The 23,128-nt window shown below is 42.2% G+C and overlaps 1 protein-coding gene across 4 annotated transcripts in view; it reads right to left on the bottom strand.

Annotated features, from left to right (window-relative positions):
* Positions 1 to 23,128, bottom strand: part of nlgn2a (neuroligin 2a) — a 188,001-nt gene that overhangs the window by 5,809 nt on the left and 159,064 nt on the right. For all 4 annotated transcript variants that reach the window (XM_069518471.1, XM_069518473.1, XM_069518472.1 and 1 more), the window contains 4 exons: positions 6,815 to 7,000; positions 3,126 to 3,391; positions 2,075 to 2,228; positions 722 to 1,088 (listed from right to left, as the gene is read on the bottom strand). In XM_069518471.1, coding sequence (XP_069374572.1) covers positions 722 to 1,088; positions 2,075 to 2,228; positions 3,126 to 3,391; positions 6,815 to 7,000 — 973 coding nt within the window. The remainder of the gene's footprint in view (positions 1 to 721; positions 1,089 to 2,074; positions 2,229 to 3,125; positions 3,392 to 6,814; positions 7,001 to 23,128) is intronic.

Raw genomic sequence — 23,128 nt, 5'->3', positions numbered from 1 at the left:
TCAGGTCAAGATCTTAATCAATCTGGTATAAGGATTTCTTCACTGTGTAGATTTAAACAAGATTGTCAGATTTAAACTATTCATAAGTCTACTTGAGAAATCAGCCCCCAATCATAAGCTGCTTTCAGACATGCACCGAACTCCAGAGATCCTACAGACATTCTCTGTATGTGAAAAGACAAATGTCCGAGTGAGAGGCTCTGGCTTTTTCCGCCCTCCCACGGCCGTGCCCACAGAGGATTATCTCCAGAGTTTCTCCGGTCACTAAAAACTCTAGAGAATTTCAGAATGAGTCTGTTTGATCAAACAGCAGGAAATTCTCCAGATGATTCACCACAAGCTACAAGGTGTGTTGATGACTTTTCAAATGTAAAAACAAATCTCTGGATGGAAAAGAGGTGTGTACAAGACACAGACAAAAAACTGTGAGATTCATGAGCTTTTGGTGATAAGAGCTGATGCTGTTAAACTAAAACACATGATCTGCTGGGGAGTTTAAACTTAAGTCCTGCCTCCACCTGCTGCACCGCCCCTTGCCTGAATGTGGAGTTCTCCCGGGTTCATGTCTGAAAACAGCTGTAGACGCGCATCTTTATTAACAAACCCTTTAACTCTACTAGTGATGAGACGCGGTGCTAACTGGTAAACCCTGAAGCACCACAAAGGATGAATAAATTAAAAACATATATCAGTCTGAAATAAAATGATCAGCAAGGCCTACCCAGTCTTGGCAAAGTTGGTCCAGTAAGTCATGACCACGGCACTCAACATGACGTCATTCTTCGAGAAGTTGCACGGGAACAGATCTGTGGCACCGATCATGGGCACACCGAACACGTACGGTATCTCATCTCCATGGGCGGCGTCAGCCCATTCAGGTCGCGTCTCCGTCTGGCAGTGGTGGTAGAATGTGTAAAAGTAAACCGGGGACTGAAACTCAGCATGTAGCTTGGCGGTGGCCACTGCTGGTGCCACCCACTGGTGGTCTGTAAACAGAGCGAGGAGGGTCTTCCTCCGCATGTCTCCGTTGTCCCTGTCCGCCCAGTCGGTGTACATGAACTTAATGGTCTCCCTCAGGATGTCTTTGCCTGGAGGATAAGATGTGGGAGAGGAAAAGTGACAGGGAAAGAAAAATAAGAATAAGGGTAAAGGAATAATAGAGAAAATGTGGTCAGCTCAGAGGAAAGTAATGAAAGGGATGAAACATTTTGAGGGAGAGGACTAAAGAGATTGGATGCTGAAGGTGGAAGAAAAGTAAAACCCTTTTACGACTGGTCAAAAAACCCACTAACAACCACCAACAACTGGCTTTTGTCTGCAATCGGACTCACTCCCAGTCAATTGCCTTTTTCTTCTTTTTTTTTACCCATGTTTAAAAAACCTGCATGTACCTGTTAATTATTTGGAATGACTGATATAAATATAAATGAATATATCAGTGGTGAGTGTGTTTGCAAGTGCTGTATGTGTTTTGTCGAGAAAAAGAGAAAAGACAAAAACGGCGGATGTGCCTCTCGGAGAGCAGAATGAGTGACGTGCACTTGAGATGGAGCGTGACTGCATTATCCAAATGTGCCTGTATTTTGACTGTGGCCCACTGTGAAGGGTCTGCAGGTTGATCTGTGAGGAACAACAGCACTGTGATTGGGAGCTGGCTGCCTGGGGGATGATGAGAGACAGCATTAATTCCCACAGAGCCTGAAAGGCCACAACGCAGACCCACCACAGTGACGGATAATCTCAATGATAAGCTGTATCTTTAGTATGCTTGTCTGGCTTGATTCGTTCTCGGGGCTCATGTTTGTTCGTTTCGACAGGAAGCTGCTGTTGATGTATACTTGTTGAGAGCATATAGTAATGTAACTATATTCATAGCAAAAAAGAAGCACTTCCTATTTAAAAAGTAGAACTGTGGTGTGTTTTGTGACATCTACTTTAGGGGGTAGGATGTAACAAATTTACTTAGTGTTCTTAAGTAAATTTTTCATGGATATGTATAATATATATAAATAAAAAAAGTCAACTTTATTTCCAAATGAGTCAAAACAGAAATGAATGAGTTGGCGTTCCAGACCTTCAGGGTATCCGTAGAGGTTATCAACGAAGTTCGAGATGGTGTAGTCGAACGCCGCGGCTGAGATGCCATCGTTGTCCTCGCTGTCATCCACGAACTTCAGCCCCTCACCTTGGTTCACTCCTATTAGGATGTCGTAGTTGAGGAACTCCCCCTGGTGGTGCAATAAGGGAAATAAGTGCTGATGCAGATGATGCTGATTACATGAATCTATCATCAGTCAGCTTTATGTGATATTCATGCCAGGAAATGTTAACCTGCACCGTGTCATCTCTTTGCATGAATAAGACATAAGTTTATGTTTTAATACCAGACTCCATCATCCCACGAGGATAAATACCTCAAACATAAGCTCTAAAGATCGTTCTGCAGGTTTTTGGCAACAGCGTTTCAGCATGGAGTTTTTCACAGTGTTAATTAATGCACAAGAGCTCTGTTTGGGACAGGCTTCATTTTTGGCCCTCAAATGCTCACGTCTAATTATTTCTCAGAGATCCTCAATTTTCCTTTGGTCCCTTGAAAAATGTATGTAATAAAATATCTGCAAAAGTGACACTTGTTTGATTTTTCATCCAGCGTCTGTGACACTGAGGATGCCAACCCTGGAGGTCAGAAGATGAAGTGGGAAATAAGGAAAAAAGATACAATGAAATTCTCCAATACAAAATAGTTTGGACTATTTCTTATCGTTTTTTCCATTATTTGAAAAACAAGCTTTCCAGACATTTAAGCTATATCAGTGAAGCTGAGAACTGCTCCCACATTGTGTACTTGCACCCCCCGGTGATGGTATACTTGTATTGAAGGATCACAAGCAAAAAAGGTTGTGCACCATAGGCCTGTGTACATGACCACAGCAGTTTTCATGGGGTTTTAGCAGGAGTTCACACCAACTGGTAAATGTCACCACCAGAGCATAACTCATGCTCACACTCTGTATGTGTGCATATGAAAAGTCTGCCCTCCCACAATTGTGTTGTTGAGCTGCTGGTAAATGATTTTAACCATCGAAGCCATACAGACTGAGGCCCTGTTTTTTATGTTCCCTCACCTGCTGCATAAGGATCTCAGGATCGTCAGGCACCACGTCGCCATCCACCACAGGGCCAAAGGCAATGTGATAGCGGGCTGGCTGGATGTCCTGGTCCACCAGCTCCCTGAAGTTCTTGCGTCTCAGGCAGTCGACCAGGTCAGCCGTCTCTGTGTAGGTGCAGCCCACCTTCCGGGCCAGGATCTTAGTGTACTTTAGGGGTTGGTAGTTGACAGACCAGCTGGAGATGGCGGTTCCACTCTGGGCTATGGCCCTGTGAAACAGACCTAAAAAGGACAGATGAAAAAGAAGCTAAATTATTCTAGTGATGCAAAAAATTTGAACATCATACTTTTTTTTTGCCTTTTTGCCGGCAGGGTGATGACCTGTATAGCTGTTTGACTGAACGTCAGTTTTTGAATGAGAAAGGATGCAGTCAATTTATTTTCATTTCATCACTGTCACTGGAGCAAAACTGGCAGATCAGGAATGGAACTACAGAAAATATCACAGAAAGAGCCTGCTATGGTGCTGTAACTCAGAAAAATGGAGGCAGAGAGTAAGCCTATAGCTGAGATTTGGAAAGACCACTTTTCCCTCTTTCTTTCCTCATTCCTCTCTCCGCTGTTTGTCTCCTTCTCTTGGTGTCTCTTTTTCTCTGTCTTGTTAGTTCTGCGTGTCCTGAGCTGTTTAAACCACTCAAGTGGGCCGCCGAGGGGCCGCCTGCCTGACTCGTTTCAGCTTGCGCTCTATTTTTTCTTTCTCTAGCCTCTCATGGGCGCTAGAACGGTCAGTTAATTATTAAGCAGAGCCGCAGAGCCCCCCTTTCCCTGGGAAATCAATTACAGTAAGAAGTAGCTCGGAGACAACTATACCCACATATCTGCATTGAGACAGACACAGAGAAGTGGGAGCTGGATATTATTTCATTCAAAATAAGTTTCTTTGTCCATGTGCCTCTTGCCTTCCCTTTCTCAATACCTCCCTCTTCCTAGCTACTTCTCTGTTCTAAAATATACCAGGTTAGAGAGTTTTCTTTTCTCTTTCTCTAACATTACCTCAGCAAACCTCGACCTTTCCATTCCTCCCTCCTCTCCCAGTGTTTCCCTAAACACTGGATACCAAGGATACCGACATCCCCTCTCTAATCCCCAACCCTCCATCATATCAGTATCACTTATAGTCCCTCCCTCCATCCTGTCTGCCATTGCCATCCTGCTATCCATCCTGCACATGTCTGCTGTCGGGCTTGATTTGTGATGCTGTGTTGTTGACATGATCGGTGTCCCTTGCGGGTGCAGATGACAGCCTCCTTACCTGGCAACGCTGATGGGGGAGAGGGGTGGGGGGGTGGGGGTTGCATGACAGACAGGCCGCGTCTAGTGGGCTGATGTTACACCGTTAGATGCTGATGATGACGAAGACGATGATGATGGGGTGATGACAAAGCAGAGCCATTTGAGTGGACAGGCAGCAGAGGGGGTTGGGTGTCAGTGACAGAAGACAAGGGGTTAATACAAGGTTTCCGTTACGGTTCCTGCTCAACTAGAACAGTTTCGTTCTTTGTCACCATCTAAAAATAAGCTCAGATTTTTTGGGATCAAGTCTGATCAAGTGAAAATAAAGATAACTTATCTGAAAGTTGTGCATTGTAAAAAATACACTCAGCACGTTCAACTGGATGGCATCTTTCCATCAGTGCAAATAAAAACCTGTGTCAACTGCAGAGTCATTTGACCCGGGAATGAATGCAGATTGAAGCCATTCCCATTGCAGACAAAAGCCAGATGTTTGTGGTGCTGCCCTTCTTGGCGGGGGCAGTGGACTCCCACAGCAAAGAGGCAGTGCAGCAATACAGGGCGGATGGATGATCTGTTATTCAGTCAGGCTAGCTTTTAACTTAACCTGTCTTATGCACTACTCTTCCTCATGCTCCACAATTGTTTGCATGTACTCTTTACTCTTCACAACTTTGCCTTCTTCATTCCAAATGTGCTAATATTGTCAACTGAGCCTGGTGAGCAGAGCATGCAATGTTAATATATGCATAATTGTTTATCCTCAACGATGCAATTCTTTTGTAAAAATGTTCAGTTTTTTATTTGTATTTGCTCTTTGCAGATACAAGTCAAAAGCAATTTATAGCCACTGTCATACTTAATATATAACCAGAGGGCTCTTAGGGGGGATTTAACCAATCAGAGGATAAAGGTTGGGTGGGCCTGGTTTAAAATGAAGGGTTAACAGACATCAGTTTAATTAATGAGTATGTATTATATGGACACTGTGAGATGGCAGTGGACAGATGCTCACTCAAGCTTTGATGACACACATTTGTTTTCAGGGCACATCTATGCAGATAGAATGAGTTAAAATTAGAGACATGTCAGACTTCTGCTTGGTGCTACAGACACACACACACAGACACACGCACAGACTGAACGGTGATTGAAATAGATGTGCGGTTGTGTGAACATACTCCTTCTAATCTCTCTTTCTTTTCACCCACCATTTCTTCCCTGTTGCTGTCCTTTGCGGTTTACGCGTGTTTGAGATGGAAGATGAAAAGAGGAGAGAGATAGTGAGTGGGAGTCGACGAGTGGTGCGGAGAACAGAGAAGATGCGATCGGAGGAGGACAGCTTTAAGAACGACATGATCAAAGCAATGAGTGCGTGACCATTTGGCTGCGGGTCGTCAGCCACACTGATCTCAATTCAGATCAAAGTCGACTGGACCACAGGCCTCTTCTCCTTTGGTGGTGCAATGTTAACACTTAGCCCCTCAGGGTGTGTTGTTGATAATGGGGAGCATTAGGTCAGATAGATGTAGGATAAAACCTCTCTGCTGTAGAGCAGTGGACCGTTAACAGAGAGCGCTTGTCAAGTCAGGTAATGTGCGGTAATGCGGGAGCTCCCGTGTCATTTATCCTCCATAGACATCCAACTAGATGAAATCCGGACAAACTCATATGCCACGCCACAACTCAACGGATGAGCAGTGTTTAACCCTGAGCATACAGGTGTCAGGACCTAATGATTTCTAAATTGGATGCTGCTAGCTGAGTTTCCATCTGACCATGGACCCCACCATGGCCAAAGGAAAGGAACAAATTTAATTCCAACAGCAAATACATGAACATACATGCATTGTTAAGGTTGAATCAGACACGCCTTGCCATCAGTTTCCAGCTTATATAAAGAACAATAATGCTGTGTAAGTAAAGATTAGTTAAATACTGAGCCTACATCCACATTACTACCTTTTAGTTTGAAAAAACATCAATAGTACAGATACGCCTGGTGTCCATACTTCTCTGGAATTTTAGAGCTGCTTAAATGGAGAAGTTTGGAAACACTACTGTTGTGCAGTTCAGGTCTCTTGACATGTGCAGGAGATGAGCAATTATTCGAGCAATCTGCGACCAACAACCAAATGCTTCCTGTGTACATCGGCACACGCATGTCAAGTGTAGTCAAGGGTAACACGTTTTGAGACATGTTAGTATGTACAGGGATTACAAATGATACAGAGACAAAATGCTTGTGTGGACAGAGATTGTTTTGGTTTGAAAACAACGTTTTTGTGTCAACATATGTTCTGAATATAAAGATACAGACAGGAAGAAAAAGCAAATGGATGGTTGAGGTGACAGATGAATAAAAATGGATGCTCTACCAGAACAAGCAAATAACACAGGATCTTCAATTACCCTCTGAGTGGTGCGAGAGGATGAGGAGGTTGACGCAGGATGCCCCTGCTCCGGAGCCAAAGATGGTTATCCTCTCTGGGTCTCCACCGAAGTGGCCGATGTTCTCATTGAGCCAGCGCAGCGCCTGGATCTGGTCAAGCAGGCCGTAGTTTCCCTTTGCAGACTGATCACCAGTGCTGAGGAAGCCTGGGTATAAAGAGACAGGAGAGAGAGACAAGATGACATTAGTGTTGTGGAGTAATAACTGGAGGTGGGTACAAAATATCTGTGAGACTGGACTCTTGGAGACAGATCTCAAGAAAGAGCCAAAGTTATATATATATATATTTCTTTTTTTTCTAATAGAGGAGCACCTTAAGACTTTGTAAGTTTATAATACGCCTTTTTGTAAAGACAGCATAGATTTGATTTTAAGGTCTTGACCTTCTATGTAAAGTGCCTTGAGATAATGTATATTATAATTTGGCGCTATACAAATAAAATTGAATTGAATTGAATTTGGGAGTGGCAGTATAAGTTGTTGATGTCAGTACGGCTCATCTGCCCAGTCTCTCTGATGCATCTGGCATCCAGAAACCAGGGGGGAGCTGGAGCCAATCCCAGCTGACATTGGATGAGAGGTACACCCCATCGCTGGGCCAAACACACACAAACAGCCTCTCATGCACACATTCACACCTAAGGTCCATTTGGTCTCCAATTAACCTATCCACCATACTGCATGTCTTTGAACTGGGAACCTTCTTGCTGGGAGGCAACAGTGCCCATTTCCCATTTCCATCAAAAATAGCATCTGAAGCTTTAGCACCTGTCAGGTGTTAGATTCTTGACCAGTGGGAAAGGGGCTTTAATGAAATTTATGCTGTCTTATGCCGTTGAGCCTGGAATGTTACAGAAAACCACTTACAGTAACAGCAGCATTCAGATTAGGGTCACCTATGTGCAATAGGTGACCCTAATCTGAATCACACCCGTAACTGGATTACAAGTGATGACACATGATGCCTGGTATTAAAGCCTTCTTTAAATATTCTCCATTTCTCTTACTGTTCACAAATCCCAGATAAAGACTACAACCAACAATGAGCTGATTCTATCGCTGAGGGTTTTGTGTGGATTGAGCTTGTTCTTCTGTATTAGTCGTCATCCAGAAAAGATTCAAAACACATCAGAGACGTGTTCCTTCATTACTATGAGCAGGGACACTGTAGGTTAGCCAGCATTTGCCTCTCATGATCACTGCTGAGTATCTTCAATTGTTCCACCAAAGACCGAAATCTTTTCTATTTAAGTGCCCATTAACTGAAAGGCTCTTGGATCCTAATGGGACTCCTGATTAGAGCTTTATTAAAGGCAGGTACACTGGTAAGCTCATCAATTAAGCCGCTACAGTTGAGGTTACACACTTGAGAACAGTTAGCTCCCAGCATCTACTTAACACAAATATTCAGTATGTTGACTGCCGTGGGAACTTCAACAAGAACCCAAGATATAGTCACAGGAATTTCTTAGTATACGATGCATCACAATTAGCACATATATAATGTCATATATAAATATATATGTGTCACAAAAATGCTGATGTGTCTATTGAGCAAAATACGACATGCAATGAAAACAGATGCAATGCAATGTGAAGATTCCACCATGTTTTCTTTTTCACTGCTTTAATTATGTCATCTATGTCATCTGCAGTGGTTCAACGGTACCTGACTGGAGACTGAGTGCCACCAGCTGTTAATTTTGACAAACCACACCAATCATCCAACAGTAGTGGATCAAAATGCGCCTTCATTCATATTGCATTGCCAAGACATGGAAATGTGTAGGGTACAATGTATGGGGCCAATATTGTAGCAATATTATTTGTATGTGTGTGTGTAGAGATTTCAGTCCTTGTGGGTAAAATAAGATTTGTAAATGTGCAAAAGAATCCACCAATGCATACTGACATTTGGAAATGTGAACATACTGAATATGTGTGTGCATACTCAGATTTGTACATGTGTAAAGAATCTGTAAAAGTGTAATATGCAAGTGCGGTGAGATTCATATATTTGTAGACAAATCTGTAAAAGCATAGATCTGTGAATCTAGTAGACACACAGAATGAGACACAGTCTCACAATCTCTCTGCCTCTCACACTCACACACACACACACACACACACACACACACACACACACACACACATTTAATTCGTGGTGATGAACCATTACAAAAATACATGGCCACACTTCACAAAACAGAATACCAACACTTTGTAGAAAGAGCCAATCGTTGGATAAGACGCCACCTTGTGGCAAAGTCATTGTGGACAATTTACACTCTCCCCCAACATTGAACACATTTTCCTTAAAACTATAATGCAAATAACAATAAAATAGATAAAGGGTGATGCATTAAGAAAATGACATGATGCAATGACTGTCACTGTGGCCCTGACAACGATATATACAACAATATATATCCTTAAAACATATACATATATACTTATACAGTCTATATATGCATATATATGTATACAACTATATCTCCTTATACATAATGCACAAATACAGAATATATCCTTCAGCAGAATATATCCTTCAGCAATCATCGTGTGCCACTGCACTTTACCCAAGTACACTTCTCTATAAATCTGTGGTGAAAAGGTGTAGATTACATACAGTTTCTATGTGTTTTATCTTATTTTATATTTTTATTGCCTTTTTTATTCTATTTTTATACTGTCACTTGTTTTGCTGTTGGCCTCATTCTGACTATCTGCTGCAGGAACAGGTGAATGTCTCCAGCATGGGAAGAATAAAGTTTATCTTATCTCATCTGAAAGTGGCCTATAAAATGTAAAGGAATATGAATGTTGATTTGGGCCGTTGACATTTTGAATGATTTACAGTTTCACTTGTTCAAAAATGATTTTGCTTTTGCCTCTTTGCTGTAATATGCTGCATTTGTGTTTAAGGGCTTATACCACAACATTATGGAACAATTACTCTTCATCCTGCAGCCAAAGGCCACTGATAGTCATCATCTCAAATGATCCATACAAACAAAAGGGATCGAAGCACATGTTGTGAGCCCATCATGCATTTACTGACAGCACAATCACACACAAATAGGATGCATGTCTGGGTGCATCAATCAAGGCAAACACAAGAAAGGCAAATGAGCTGCCGAATGCCCCCAATGAAATAACCATGATACATCATTATGCTAAAAAGGCCAGGAATGTGGATAATTAGTGCAATGCATAGCAATACTTCCATGTCAGCATTGTTTCTTGCTTAAAATATACAGAGCAGTGATTAATATAGCAGCTCGGCTTTTGACTAGAACTAAGAGACATGATCACATCACACCTGTTTTATACTGTTTTTACACTGGATCCCTGTTTGTTTTAGAATTGATTTTCAGATTTTCCTGAGAAAATGAGGAGTTCTGAGGCATTTCCAAAAACATACTTTTTTCAGGAGGAATATTCCTGAATTTAGTTGGGGTTCCAGGTTATCACTGTTCTATAATCTCAATTATTATTATTTCTGTACCATTTGTTTTCTTGTTGTGCAGCACTTTGGACTTTGTGTGGCAAAATAAGTGCTCTATAAAAGTAATTATTATTAGAATTAATCATATTAATGAAGCCAGATTATTTATTGCTATGCTTTGCTTTTTAGTGAATGTCCCTGCAAAAGAAGTTGCCGTGCTGGTGGGACATCAAACTACGGAAGTGACTGAACAGGGCTACACAGACCCAGCAGACATGCAGGATCCTGACGTTATCTTGTCTTTCCTGCAACTTCACACTGCGTCCGTCTGACTATGAGTCAGTGTACAGCAGCAGGCCATTTCACCCGTTCTTTTATAATCTGATAAAAGGCTTGAGAAAACAGGGGAGCCGGTTAAAATGCGGCAAAGCGAGATGAAAGCGCTGCGCTGCATGAATTGCCTTTAAAATGGCCGTGGTAAGGAGTGGTGGTTAGAAGGGGTGAGGGGGAAGAGAGAGGCGGAGAGAGAAAGAGGGAGAGTAAAGGAGAAGGAGAGAAAGATAGTGGGTGTTCTGTGAGTCCCGGATAGAGGCACAGTGTTTCATCTGCCTCCAAGACACCAGGGGTTGGTGCGTGCACGCAAACGCACACACACTAACACTAACACACACACACAAATAGGGACACTGATCAAAGGCTGACACTACAGAGAAGACAGCCTCCTTTTCTCTCCCTCTCCCTCTCTTTTCCACACACACAGAAACAGGCGCACTTTCACATGTGGGCACACCAAGATGGGCGATAATGCGAATGCATACTTGCTCATGTAAACAGGAAGTACACAAAGAGCCTGCGTATTATCATACAAACAAGCCAGCATGTACACAGACCTGATGCAGGCCCATTTTCCTGTCTATTTTGAGCGAGCACATGCTTTTTCTCCCACATTCACAACGGAGCAGCAATGAGCCTTTCATGTGTCATCAGAGAGCCTTGAGATTACATAGGACCAATGTGCATGTACAGGTTTGTTGTGTTTTGTTGTGTGTGTGCAGTCGTGTGTGTGCATCTACAGCTGCGGGCATATGGGGCTTTGATTAGGATTTGTGTGTGGCTGCTGGATGACAAACGAAGGTTCTAAAGTTCACTTCATGCTTCTGCGTCAAAGCAATGCATAGTTAAGCACGTATTCTAGGCACGGGGCCGAGTGTTCGTAGTTGTGTGCAGGTGCATGTGAGTCACACTGCAATTACACCACCGAAATGCTAGTGGCGGTAGAGTTTCTATGCTGGTGTTGGTTGTCTTCAGGTTTCTGTTCTGCTTATTTACAAGTTCTCTGGTGTCTCTGTTTGTACTCAGCCGATCGTGTTGGGCTGATAGATGTTGAAATGCAATTACCTTTTCTTGAAAAACTGAAACAAAGAAAAGAAAGATGTTGTCAGTGTTCGTTCCTTCACCTCAAACCAAAAATGGCGCCGAGTCTGCCGGAAATGCGATGCTACCAAGCGGACCAACCGCCGCTCTTGCAGTCTACATCTCCTCAACGTGTAGTTACATTTCTGGGGAGGTGCACGTCAGGGTACATTTCTACGAGTAGGCTACGGCATAGCTTTGACGCAGAAGCATGGATTGGGCTTGACACACCAAACCCCAAGTGAAGTCATTGTTGGAGAATGACATAGGTGCCAGAGCTCTGTGTGAGCATGCTCCTGGCAACACAGGGATTATTGTCTATCAGAGGAGTGTGTGCATTGTCCAGAGAATTGAACAGCTGTGAGCAGCTCGAAGCATCTGAATAATGAATGGGATTCACACCTTACTTTGTGCCTACTTTATTCTGCCTGTTTGATCAACTGCACGTTCCCAAATGCAAATTCCAAAAATCCATCTGTCTGTATGTTGAACCCACAATCCCAGTTCATCATTTTGAATACCCTTGTATCAGTTTTAGAACATTTTACACTGCAAAAGAGAACAAATTCAGTTTTTCAGGCAATCAAATCATGCCCATCTTGACCAAAACTCTCACAGGCAGACAAAACAAAAATAATCCAACATCCAACCTGCTATTACCACCACTAAAATCCTGATCTGTCAATATGTTCTCAACGACTAGTCCTGTCACATTCTACACTTGTGCATAAGAACAGAAAATACACTGAATGTTCCAAAATAAATCAAATATCATTGAACTCTAAGTTCCCCTAATGGTTTTTTTTGTAAAATGCAGCTGCAGCATTTTGCCACAGGGGGGTGCTGCAGCTCCTTCCAGTGTCCAGTGGAATTGTGTGTTGTTAAAGGCCCAGAAAAGTAAAGGGTTGAATTTGAACATGAGATATGGGGTCGAGCTTCACTGATCTCTGGATAAACAGGTGAACAGCTCTTTGTGCAGCAGTGGTGGCGCAGCTTCAGGGTTCTGCGATTGGTCTTTACTTGCCATGGCTCAATTACTTTGACAGTTACAGAAAGAAAAGCTGCAACCAACATGGCCAGAGACCAAGCAAACAGCCCATTCTAGACCAGGCACTGCCCTTGGTATTACAATTAGATCAGTCTATCTTTCTGTTTAGAACACCGAAGACATGGTGCATAACTAAACATTAAGGTCACACCAGGTGAAAGAGGGATGGAGAAGTTGGAGAAAATGGGGAAATGAGAAACATCCCTCTTTTCTTCATTGAGCTAAGAAAAGGGTCTTTCCCCCCCACACACAAACACAGCTCTAGCTCAGACCCAACGATTGGCCGTGGGTGATTTGCTCCGCTCCTTTCCCTCTTCCTCTTTGTGCTCTTTCTCCCTCGAAAGTTGTTCTTGCAATTGCTGCGCCGTGACAACCAAATTATCTGTGAAATGATTCAGATTTCATGCCCTCGTACACCGGGGAGGACCCCTCTCGCTGTGTGTCTGTGTGCGTATATATTCGTGTGATGCGATCCATTTCCTAAGCAGGAAAACTGTGACATTTTGAGACGTGAGCAATTAGCTGAATGAAGACATATACCTGGAAGCCTAATCTCTTTTACTCTTGCTATTTCCTATTTATCTTTAAATCACCTTCTTTCTCCTTTTGACTCCCTACCCTCTTTCTCATCTTTTCATCTACGGCTCTGTCCGAAATTGCTCACTGCTCACTTTCTAGTGAATTTGCAGTTTTGTAGTTCTCTCCGAATGTCAGGTGAAATTCAAATACCCTATATAATGGACCTCACTGTTTCCCAAAATGCACTATGAAAAGAAGTGTACAACAAATGGTCACTAACCAATACCATCATGCATTGCACTTGCTGCGTTGACAAGAATCTGGCAATTCCTTCTTATTCTAATAGAAAATAACTGAATTATTGTGAGGATTAAAACCATACAGATTGTTATTTGTCAGCATTCTCACCGACTGATTTTCAAACACCGTTGCAGGGTACATTTTTTTATGACTGGCATGAGACAAATCTGTGAGTTGTGGCAGAGTAATAAGAGTATAAAGAGCAGAGCAGCATACAAGTTTATTACTTCATTTAAACATGGTCATTCAACCTGCACTTGAGCTAAACGTATTATTACTAAAGCATGAAATTAATATTTAAAATTGATTATGAGATTTACCACCAGGTTTTGTTGTTGTACGTCCTTATCCTGCAACAATGATGAATAATCAAAAAGAGAGAAAAGGCACAGAGTGGTGTCTGGAAGTATTTTTGCCTTTTGGCGATGAGTTTCCTATATAGTGAGTAAGGGTAGTGAATGAGTGGGTGATATCAGACACTTTCTGAAACTGTTAAAAAAAAAAAAACGGTTTTTCGAGTTAAGTTTAAGTCCAACCCCATTTGTAAAACTATTTATTACTGTCGTTTTTTAAGCAATGTTCATTGTATGGCTTTCATCGTTTGCACAATCACTGTGAATATGTAACCACATGGTGCCGCCAAATCATGAGTTACTTTACACTTTTCCTCTCTCTTCTTTCACTAGTACATCTTTTCATGGATGCTCCTTCGTTTATTCTTTCATCTCCCTGGTCTCCCGTTGTTCAATCCCTCCATCTTTCAGGATTTATTCCGGGGCTTTGGCTGCTAGCCACCGTAGTCCTCTCCCGTGTGTGTGTGTGTGTGTGTGTGTGTATTTGGAGGGTAGTGGGTGCACTGGAAAGTCTTTCAAGCCTTGTCACTCAGACTTTAATGAAGTTGCAGAGCCAATACTGTGTGTGTGTGTGTTTGTGAGTGTGTGTTTGTGAGTGTGTGTATGCCTGCATCAGTATGTTTTGATGTTGTCTCTATTGTCATACTGCCCTATGTTTGGGTGGTACAACAACACAGAGATACCACAACACGAGAGAGGATGTGTGGGAAGAGAGTGTGTGTGTGTGTGAGCATGTGTGCGAGGATGCTTGTGAGAGCGAAACCAGGCCAGCTCCCAGCAGACTACGCGAGAGTCTTTCTCAATGCCTCAGCCCGCACACGCATGTTTATGTGCGAGTGTTAAGAACAGAGGAGTGTGATTGCTCTTGTTTTTGTCACAAGCGGGTCCAAGTGTGTCAGAGGGATGCAGACACACACACAGACACAAACACACACACACACACACACACACACACACACACACACACACTCTCTTAGACGGCGGAGAGAGAGGGCGGCTGACAGAGACAGAATGAGTCGCAAAGGGACAAACACGGCGAGAGGAAGTGAGATGATCGATTGTCAGGTGTGTGCGTGTCCGTGGGGATGAGAAGAAGAGGGACTGGTTTCTATTTCACTCTCCTACTTTAACTAGAACCTTTACAGAGTAGTGGTGTGTGTCTATCGATCAGGTTTTGTTACCATGTGAACACTTTCACAGCCCCAAGGAACAATAGCTCACCAGTCCGATCACACACTCCAGTCACGAGCCTTTTCATGTACAGTAAGTGTGTGTGTGCGCTCAGAATTGAAAAGCCCCCTGTGTTTTCACATTTCTTCCTCAGCCTACTTCCTTCGCCACACTCCTGTTTATCCTTCAATTGGCTCCCTCGAGTGGTACAGTCCCGGGGGTCTTCTATCCAGTCAGAGGGTAATGGCGGGTGAAATAGGGGTGCCACCGGCCAGATCGGACACGATGTATGGCACCATGTGTTTGGAGGGCACTTGTACAAAGCTACTGTAATTGTTTTTTCTCCATTGCTGTGTTTGACGTCTACCGTGAAGACTTCAACACCTGTGATCAGAGCCATTATTCAAGCAGCCTTCCATGGACACCACCTCTCATGTTTAAAATGTGTGAAACTTCTGCATTAGAATTACTTATTATGACGGATTGTTAAGGAATTCATTATATTACGAGAATTAAAAAAAAGTTTTTCGTTATTTGGGAAAGTTATACTAAAGTATAACTTATTCTAACCTAATTTCCCTTTGGGGATGAATAAAGTATCTATATATCTATTCTAACGCTGGGGACAGGCGGATCTTCTGATGTTCCCTCTTTACACAACAACAACATTGTAATATTCTGACTTAATTCTTGTAAAATCCTGACTTGATTTCTCTTTATATTTCAATTTTTTCATTGTTGTGAAAATTCTGACTGTATTCTCGTAAAATTTCAACTTTATTCTCATAATATTATGACTTTATTCATTCTGTCCAGACTAAAACGCAGCACTTGAGTTTCCAAACTTAAACGGGGCCAGAAGTGTTTCCAAACTCCTCCATTTTAGTGACTCTACTGTGTCAATCGCTCACACTTTAACTCCTCAGATCATTTTTATTTTTGTCTCAATGTTCCTAAGCAGGGATGGAAAGATGGAGGGAAAATAGTGGCGGTGGAGTAGGGGTGGAGGGGTGCAGAGAGACAAGAGAGCTAATGAACCCCAGAATTGCCGCCCGTGCCTTTTCCTCCAGCAGCAGCAGCAGCAGCAACAGCAGCTTCATGTTTTTTGCCTTCCACTGCAGCAGGTTGTGTCTGTAAGTAGTCCTCTGCTGCTCCACCACTACGAGCTGGCAAAAGTGCTGCAACACTTCAAACACAGCCCATGCTGGGCTGGCCTAGATACTGGAACTCCTCCTCACGTTTGTATGGCACCGAGTGTAGCTAGCGCACAACGTTCACATTGGCCGAGCTTGGGCTTTTGTTCTGGTGCCAAGCTTCATGCTTTTATCTAAATCAATTTATTTGGCCATTTGTCTACATTGACTATTATTATCCCTTATGATTTTATGGTGTTTAAATCATTTTTATCTATTATATCTTTTTTTTTATTTTTTATAAATCTACTATAAATAATTTTCTCATCAAATTTACTACATATGAGATTACCCTATAATTTATTATTTATTTTATATAGTTTATTTATAACAATCAAAAACACACTTGTACATCAATTTATTATCTTAGTATTATCTTTCAATCATAATTAATTATCTTATAATTATCTTTTATAATTCAAACACACTTAGTATTCATTTATTTTATTGATAACAATATTGTACTTATTCATACATTTATTATGTTAATCATCTTCTTATAGTTGTTTATTTATTTATTTAATTAATTATCTTGAAATTATCTTAATTTATTCATACAGTATCATACTCGTATATCAATTCAGTGATGAATGGGAAAATGTTTTTTGATAAGCATTTAGTGTTCAAGCTTGAAAGGTGTTATAATATTTTTTAAATTTAACCAGGAAAGATAGAGATTGAGAATCTCTCTTTCACAGTAGACCTTGTCAAGATAAAGCAGCACTGATAAAAATATAGCACAAATAAAAACAACAAACACGAACAACACAACCGGTGTAGCTTAAAAACAGCAGCATCTAAAAACAGCAGCATCTGCCTCCTGTTCTTTCATTCTGGTTTTAAAGGCGTTCAGTGAGATTAATTTGCTGAGCTTTAACTCCTTCTGCAATAGATTCCAAGTTGTAGGTGCAGAATAAGCAAAAGGCCTTTTCCAAATTTCTGTGCGGACATTTGGAACAGAGAGCAAATAGAAGTTCGGATAACGCTGAGAGTAATGCCCAATACATTTCTGCATAAAGCAGTCACACAGGTAATGAGGGAGCAGGCCCAGAATTGCCTTATATATATATAAAGTTGTACCATAGGACATCACCATACTCAAATACAGTTAAAAAGGTTGCTGCAACACCCTTTCGCTTTCTTACACTGAAAGAAAAGAACTATCTATTTCTGAAGTTAAAACCCAGTTTCAGCATCAGCTTAAATAAAATCTATTATCACAATATTATTACAGTATTTATAAAACTGTTTGCAGCTTTAAAACCATTTGTTGTGTTTGGATTTATTGTTCAGCATCTAACCTCCAGCTCAACTCGCAGGGTTCAATCTGAACCTTTACAAAACTAATCAGTATATAATGTCATCACACACACACACACACACACACACACACACACACAGTGTACAAGTATTTACATTCATCCAGATGTCAGATGTTTTTCCTTTCCATCACATCTTAATTAAAATATGCAGATGATATAATAAATGCATTTCACGCTGAAAGCCTTCAGTGTTGGAAGGTTACTGTCAGATAAGGCCATCTCGCATCAGAACTGCGGATGACATCACAGAGTATATGTGTTTGTGTGTGAGATGAAAAGGGACTCCTGAGATTTATATCCTGAGCACAAAGAGAACAATTGGACTCCTGCCTCGTCGTGAAAAACAAAAGATTTTAGACAAACAACATTCTGCAAAATACACCTTCTCCTACACTAATGGCGTGTATTTGTGTGTGTGTGCGTGTGTGTCCAGAGTTGACTGATAAAACACACATGCAGCATACAAAACTTATCCTTTTAATGTTGCAGCTGACCGAGCCGCTTTGAAATACTTTACGCTGGTTGTGTGTTTTATAACAAAAAATGTAAAGTATAAAAGATAAATATATTTCAGTAAAATATAAAAACAAAGCAAAAAACCCACATCCGTCCCTTTGTGGAAATCCATTCAAACAAGCCAATCAACCAACGAGTTTGAAGCACAAAAAATGAAGTGTTCTCAAGATGTGGGTTCCACATGCAGACAGACAGAGGATTGGAATTATTAGATTTACATGTTAGAATGGCACAAAGTTGGTCTGACTGCGTTAGAGACTCCAGAGACAGAGGAGCTGACAGAGAGAAGAAATGTTGGAAATAACATGTTGAGTCAAGTAAGGTGGACAAACTGGAGACAGAGCACAATAGTGAAAAAAAAAAGTGAGATGGAGGGAGTAGGAGAGAAGAGTAAATGTTGATGTGCGTGTTCTATGAATCCCCACACTGGTATGTTGAGGATGTCCAAGGCCTTGATAAATAATTCATACAGCAATGTAAAAAGATGCAAGGAAAACCTGTAAACCATTCACAGAGTAAAATGTTCTTTGCAACACATTTCATGGTTCCCCACACAAGAGTCATCCATTATTCCGATGAATTCAAATCACCACAAAACATTCATCAGAAAGCAAGCTATGAAGTCTTTAAGTTCAGCAAACCATAAAAGAACTGAATTAACAAAAAAAAAAAGAAGCATGTGCACACTCATCGCTGCTGTGCTCGAGTCTTTGACAGTTATTTACACTTCAGCACAGAGATGAGGGATTTAATCTCCTGACACGTCCAAAGTCACAGTTTGGCCGATCAATTCGCCTTTTTGTGCCTCATGGAAGTTTTGCCCACAGAGAACGGCGTGGCGTAGCTTGTGCTGGATTACCACATGGATGGAAATTGGAAACCAACATCATCTTTTTCTGCTCCACTTTGCATGCACAACAACTTTCACCCAACCTGAGTGTAGCTTGGAAACGGAGCAAGTGTGCAGGGTGAGGTCCCCTGGGACAAACCAGTAAAAGACGCTTCTTTTTTCCTCTGCTTCCTTCCTACCTTTGCTTTCTTCCCCTCAACCCCCCACCCTACAGCTCCAACCCAAAACCATCAGTCTTTAAGGCGAGCCACTCTATCATGCTCCAACAGCATGGGACTATTAGAGTTATCTTAGCCAGAGTTGCTCCTAATTTGGCAGCCTCAGAGCAGAGGGTGTAGTGTGTTGAAAGTTATCAGAGTGAGGCCAGCTCCCTATTTGGCAGGCAGAGAGGCAGTGCCACCACTGTCTGTCTGCCAGGTTGATTAATAAGTAGTGGCAGAGCGGCTACGCTAACAGACTGGTCTGCCTGGGCGCTTGCAGAGGTCTACTAAATTAATGCCACACACAAACGCCACACGCGCACGCAAGGTGTGTTTACACAAATACACACTAGTACCTTCTCTTTCTCTATCTTTCTCATTGTCCTTCAGTGTATTGTCAGGACAATTACATGCACACACACGCACGCACATGCACGCATACGCACAAACCACAAAACAGGATGGCTGATGACACAGAACAGACACACTGGATTGTAAATTAGCATAAACATGAGGGAACACACACAAACACATGCACACACAAACTGTTCAATCCATATATTTTCTTCCTCACACACACACAGACACACACAGACACACACAGCACAGAGACACACAGAAAACTATATTCTCTCTGTCAACTCTTGGAGCAGCCAGACAGGCCAAACTGAGTACTTCCTCTTTCTCTTGCCATTAGTTACCACTGACGTGACCAAAGAGATGCAGAGCACACACCTGCAACATATAATAGACATGAAACAGAGGGATACAAGTGAAACTGAGCCGTTAAAATGTTTAACTTGTCTTTCTCCTGTTGTTACTGTCCCCTTTGATGACTTTGGTCTTTCAGTTGACTTGTCTGCTGGTTTATCCATTCGTCTGTCACATGCAATAACTCAGAGAGTACCGAATCCTGGTGAGGAAATCATGTATCTGGGCACTGCCTTTCAATGTTTAAAAAAAAAAGGAACAAATTACAGGTTGGAGAAATATGACAGATTGGTAAATGACTGGCAACTGCGGAGGAGCAGAGCATTCAGTCTCAGGACGACACGCTCACTGTTGTCTCATTCATTTTCCTTCTGGGTTAAATTGATACCAGGTCTATCCCTATCTATCACAGGTTTATCCGTACATGCACATGTTAAGTTGTTTATAAAAGTACAGGTATGGGTAAAGAAAAGAAAAATTGGGTAAAAAGCAGAGTTAACCTCTCCCTCACGTTCGGGTGTGTGACCTCCACAGTACCAAAAGAAGTGCATCTGAATATATCTGAATTCTTGTCAAATTCTCATACCATTTGTCTGTGAAAATGAAAACCTTAAAAAAAACCATCCATCCATTCACCCACTGCTGAACCAAGTCAGATGCTCATCTACTGATGCAGGAGGTCTTTTTCCTCCAATGCCAGCGTGTGTGTGTGTGTCTGTGGCAGCATTACCATAAGATGAGATACAGGTGTAAACAGCGGGAGGTCTCGATCAAGGTGTTTGCTTGGGGACTGAGAGGGAGCATAACATGGGTAGGTGGGCCGTGTGGAGTTGTGTACACACAAAACTGCAACTTACTGCCTCGCTGTCATCAGTGCCCTCAGATGGTCACATGGAGTGTGTCAGCATGCAATTTTGTATTTATTCAAGTGTGTTTTTCTGTGCACGTTGTAGTATTCCAATAGAGCGGCGAGTGAGGATAGTAATTCTTGACACGTCCATGAAAAAGACGCACAACTTTGCCGTGCTGTTTTTCGATCTTCTCCCATTATTAAAGGCTGAGTGACCTTGCACTGACCTCGTGTGTGTATTGGGGTGAAGGTTGTTTGACTCTGGCTGGTTGTTTGACTTTCTTGCAAAGAAAGACAGAGCCACATCAACTCACCCTTGGCTGTTGTCAAGCACACTGTTGCCTGGCAACTGGCCAAAGGTAGAACATCGCCGTCTGTCTGTCTCGTCATTTTCCCTCCAGCACCCACCAACTCTGCTGATCTTACCGATGACACACGGCACTGCTGGGTTACCTGCTCTCCTCTGTAGTTGATAATTCCTTTTGTAATAAATAATTTGTAAATTGTCTCTCCCTTGTTTAACTTTTTTTATCATCCATCACTTTGGCTCTTAAATACGAGCACCGCCCTCTCCAAGCTGCTTTACTTTGGATCACAAGATGAACGGGTTAAAAAACAATGCAACATTGATTCACGTTTACTGAAAAATACAACCGTTAAAATTGACAAGCTCTTTCCACTTGCTGTGAGAATATGTGGGTGTTAATTTTGTTTTATACATTCTCTCTGAGCCACAGCCAAGTAGCTCACAGTAAAACATATAATAATAATAATAATAATAATAATAATAAAGATTTCCCTTAAGCCTTCCTTCCTACCTGCCCTCTCCTTTTCTCGTTCTCCCACATTTCTCTCCCTACACACCCTCCTTCTGTCTATCCCCCCCCCTCATCTTTTAGATTCGTCTCTCCGGGTACCTGCCTGTGTTTGTGCTGAGGGTGGCACTTTGTCGCGTCCTTCATACATATGCATTACACACTCCAGGTGAGGCAGACAGGGAAACTGCGAGAGAGGAAGAGAATGGGACGGAGAGAAAGGAAGTTAACAAGGAGATGGGAGAGGTAATTGGGGAAACAAATGGAGAAACAGGAAAGAAAGGTGCAGATGGGGAAGGCAGCTTGGGGATACTGGGGTAAAGAAGACGGGGGAAGATAAAGACGCAGACAGCAAACATTTGATTATAGGACAACAAAATGACAGGGAGGAGCAAGAGAGAGAGATGGAGTGGACAGGAGTCAAAGTCATTAACCTGCTGCTGCGGTGTGTGTGTGTGTGTGTGTGTGTGTGTGTGTGTGTGTGTGGTCAGTAGGTGAAGGGACGAGTGGGGGTGCAGGTCTGTAGTCAGCCTTGCCCCTCCCATGCAACTCCACCAACCAAGATGGATGGCCGGCAGTGCTGGCCAATCCCGCGCTCCGCTGGCCGGGACACATGCACCTGAGGCTGATGTACGAATACAGCTTTAACAGAAGCTTTCCAACCCTGAGGACACGTGTGCATGTTCGGTAAATACAACTTATATGTAAGTATATAGAGACACAATATCAACAGAAATACTGTAAATAAAAATGATTGAGAAACTAATATCTATCTGGGACTATCGTGGCTTTTTTTTCCTTCTGAATAATGGCACACATACATATCTGCACGGCTGCAATAACACGACTGACAGACGAGGATCATGGAATTTCTTTAAGTCTGGTAGAAATGTTCTCTTGGACTGAAGGATGATTTTGTGGGTCAAAGGTCAAGCTCAATATAAACTCATTTTATATGTCTTTGGCCACAACTCATGATTCCACATGCTAATTTTGTCGTTGTGTGTGGGGGCTGTCTCGTCTTTCTACGTTTGAGTAAATACGAAACTCTGATCCAAGCCTAATTTGCAACAGAAACTCCAGAAGAAGAATTAAACATTCAGACAAACGTGCCTCATGTTCCACAAATATATCCACTCCGACTTCTCTTCTTCCCACTTCCACTGAATAATATTGGGCTTGCTACTGATGAATCTGTGCAGAGAGCTTTCAGAAGAGGCTGATTTTCCTCCTCCCTCCCTTCCTCTTGCAGATGAGAGACTCAAAGTCCCTCCATCCGTCTCTTATTTCGACGCATCAGAACTTGGAGTTATTAGTCTGCTAATTGCCTCTCAGAATCCCTCATTTACCCCCAGAATCCAATCACTCTCTGATTATAACGAGAAAATGATGATAGGCCGCATTAAAGATAGAATATGGGATTGATTGGTCCCCAATGAGACCGAGGGGCGAGAGGAAAGAGCGAGAGAAGTGGAGGGGGGGGGGCATCAGAGGGAGGGGAGAGAGAAATGAAAGGTGGGTCATTGGATTGGACGGAGTGAAAGAACGGCCGGAAAGAAAAACAAT

The sequence above is a fragment of the Paralichthys olivaceus genome, chromosome 22 (assembly GCF_024713975.1).
Source record: "Paralichthys olivaceus isolate ysfri-2021 chromosome 22, ASM2471397v2, whole genome shotgun sequence".
NCBI lineage: Eukaryota > Metazoa > Chordata > Actinopteri > Pleuronectiformes > Paralichthyidae > Paralichthys > Paralichthys olivaceus.
The sequence above is the reverse complement of the archived record's forward strand: the minus strand, read 5'-3'. Positions and strand labels throughout refer to the sequence as shown.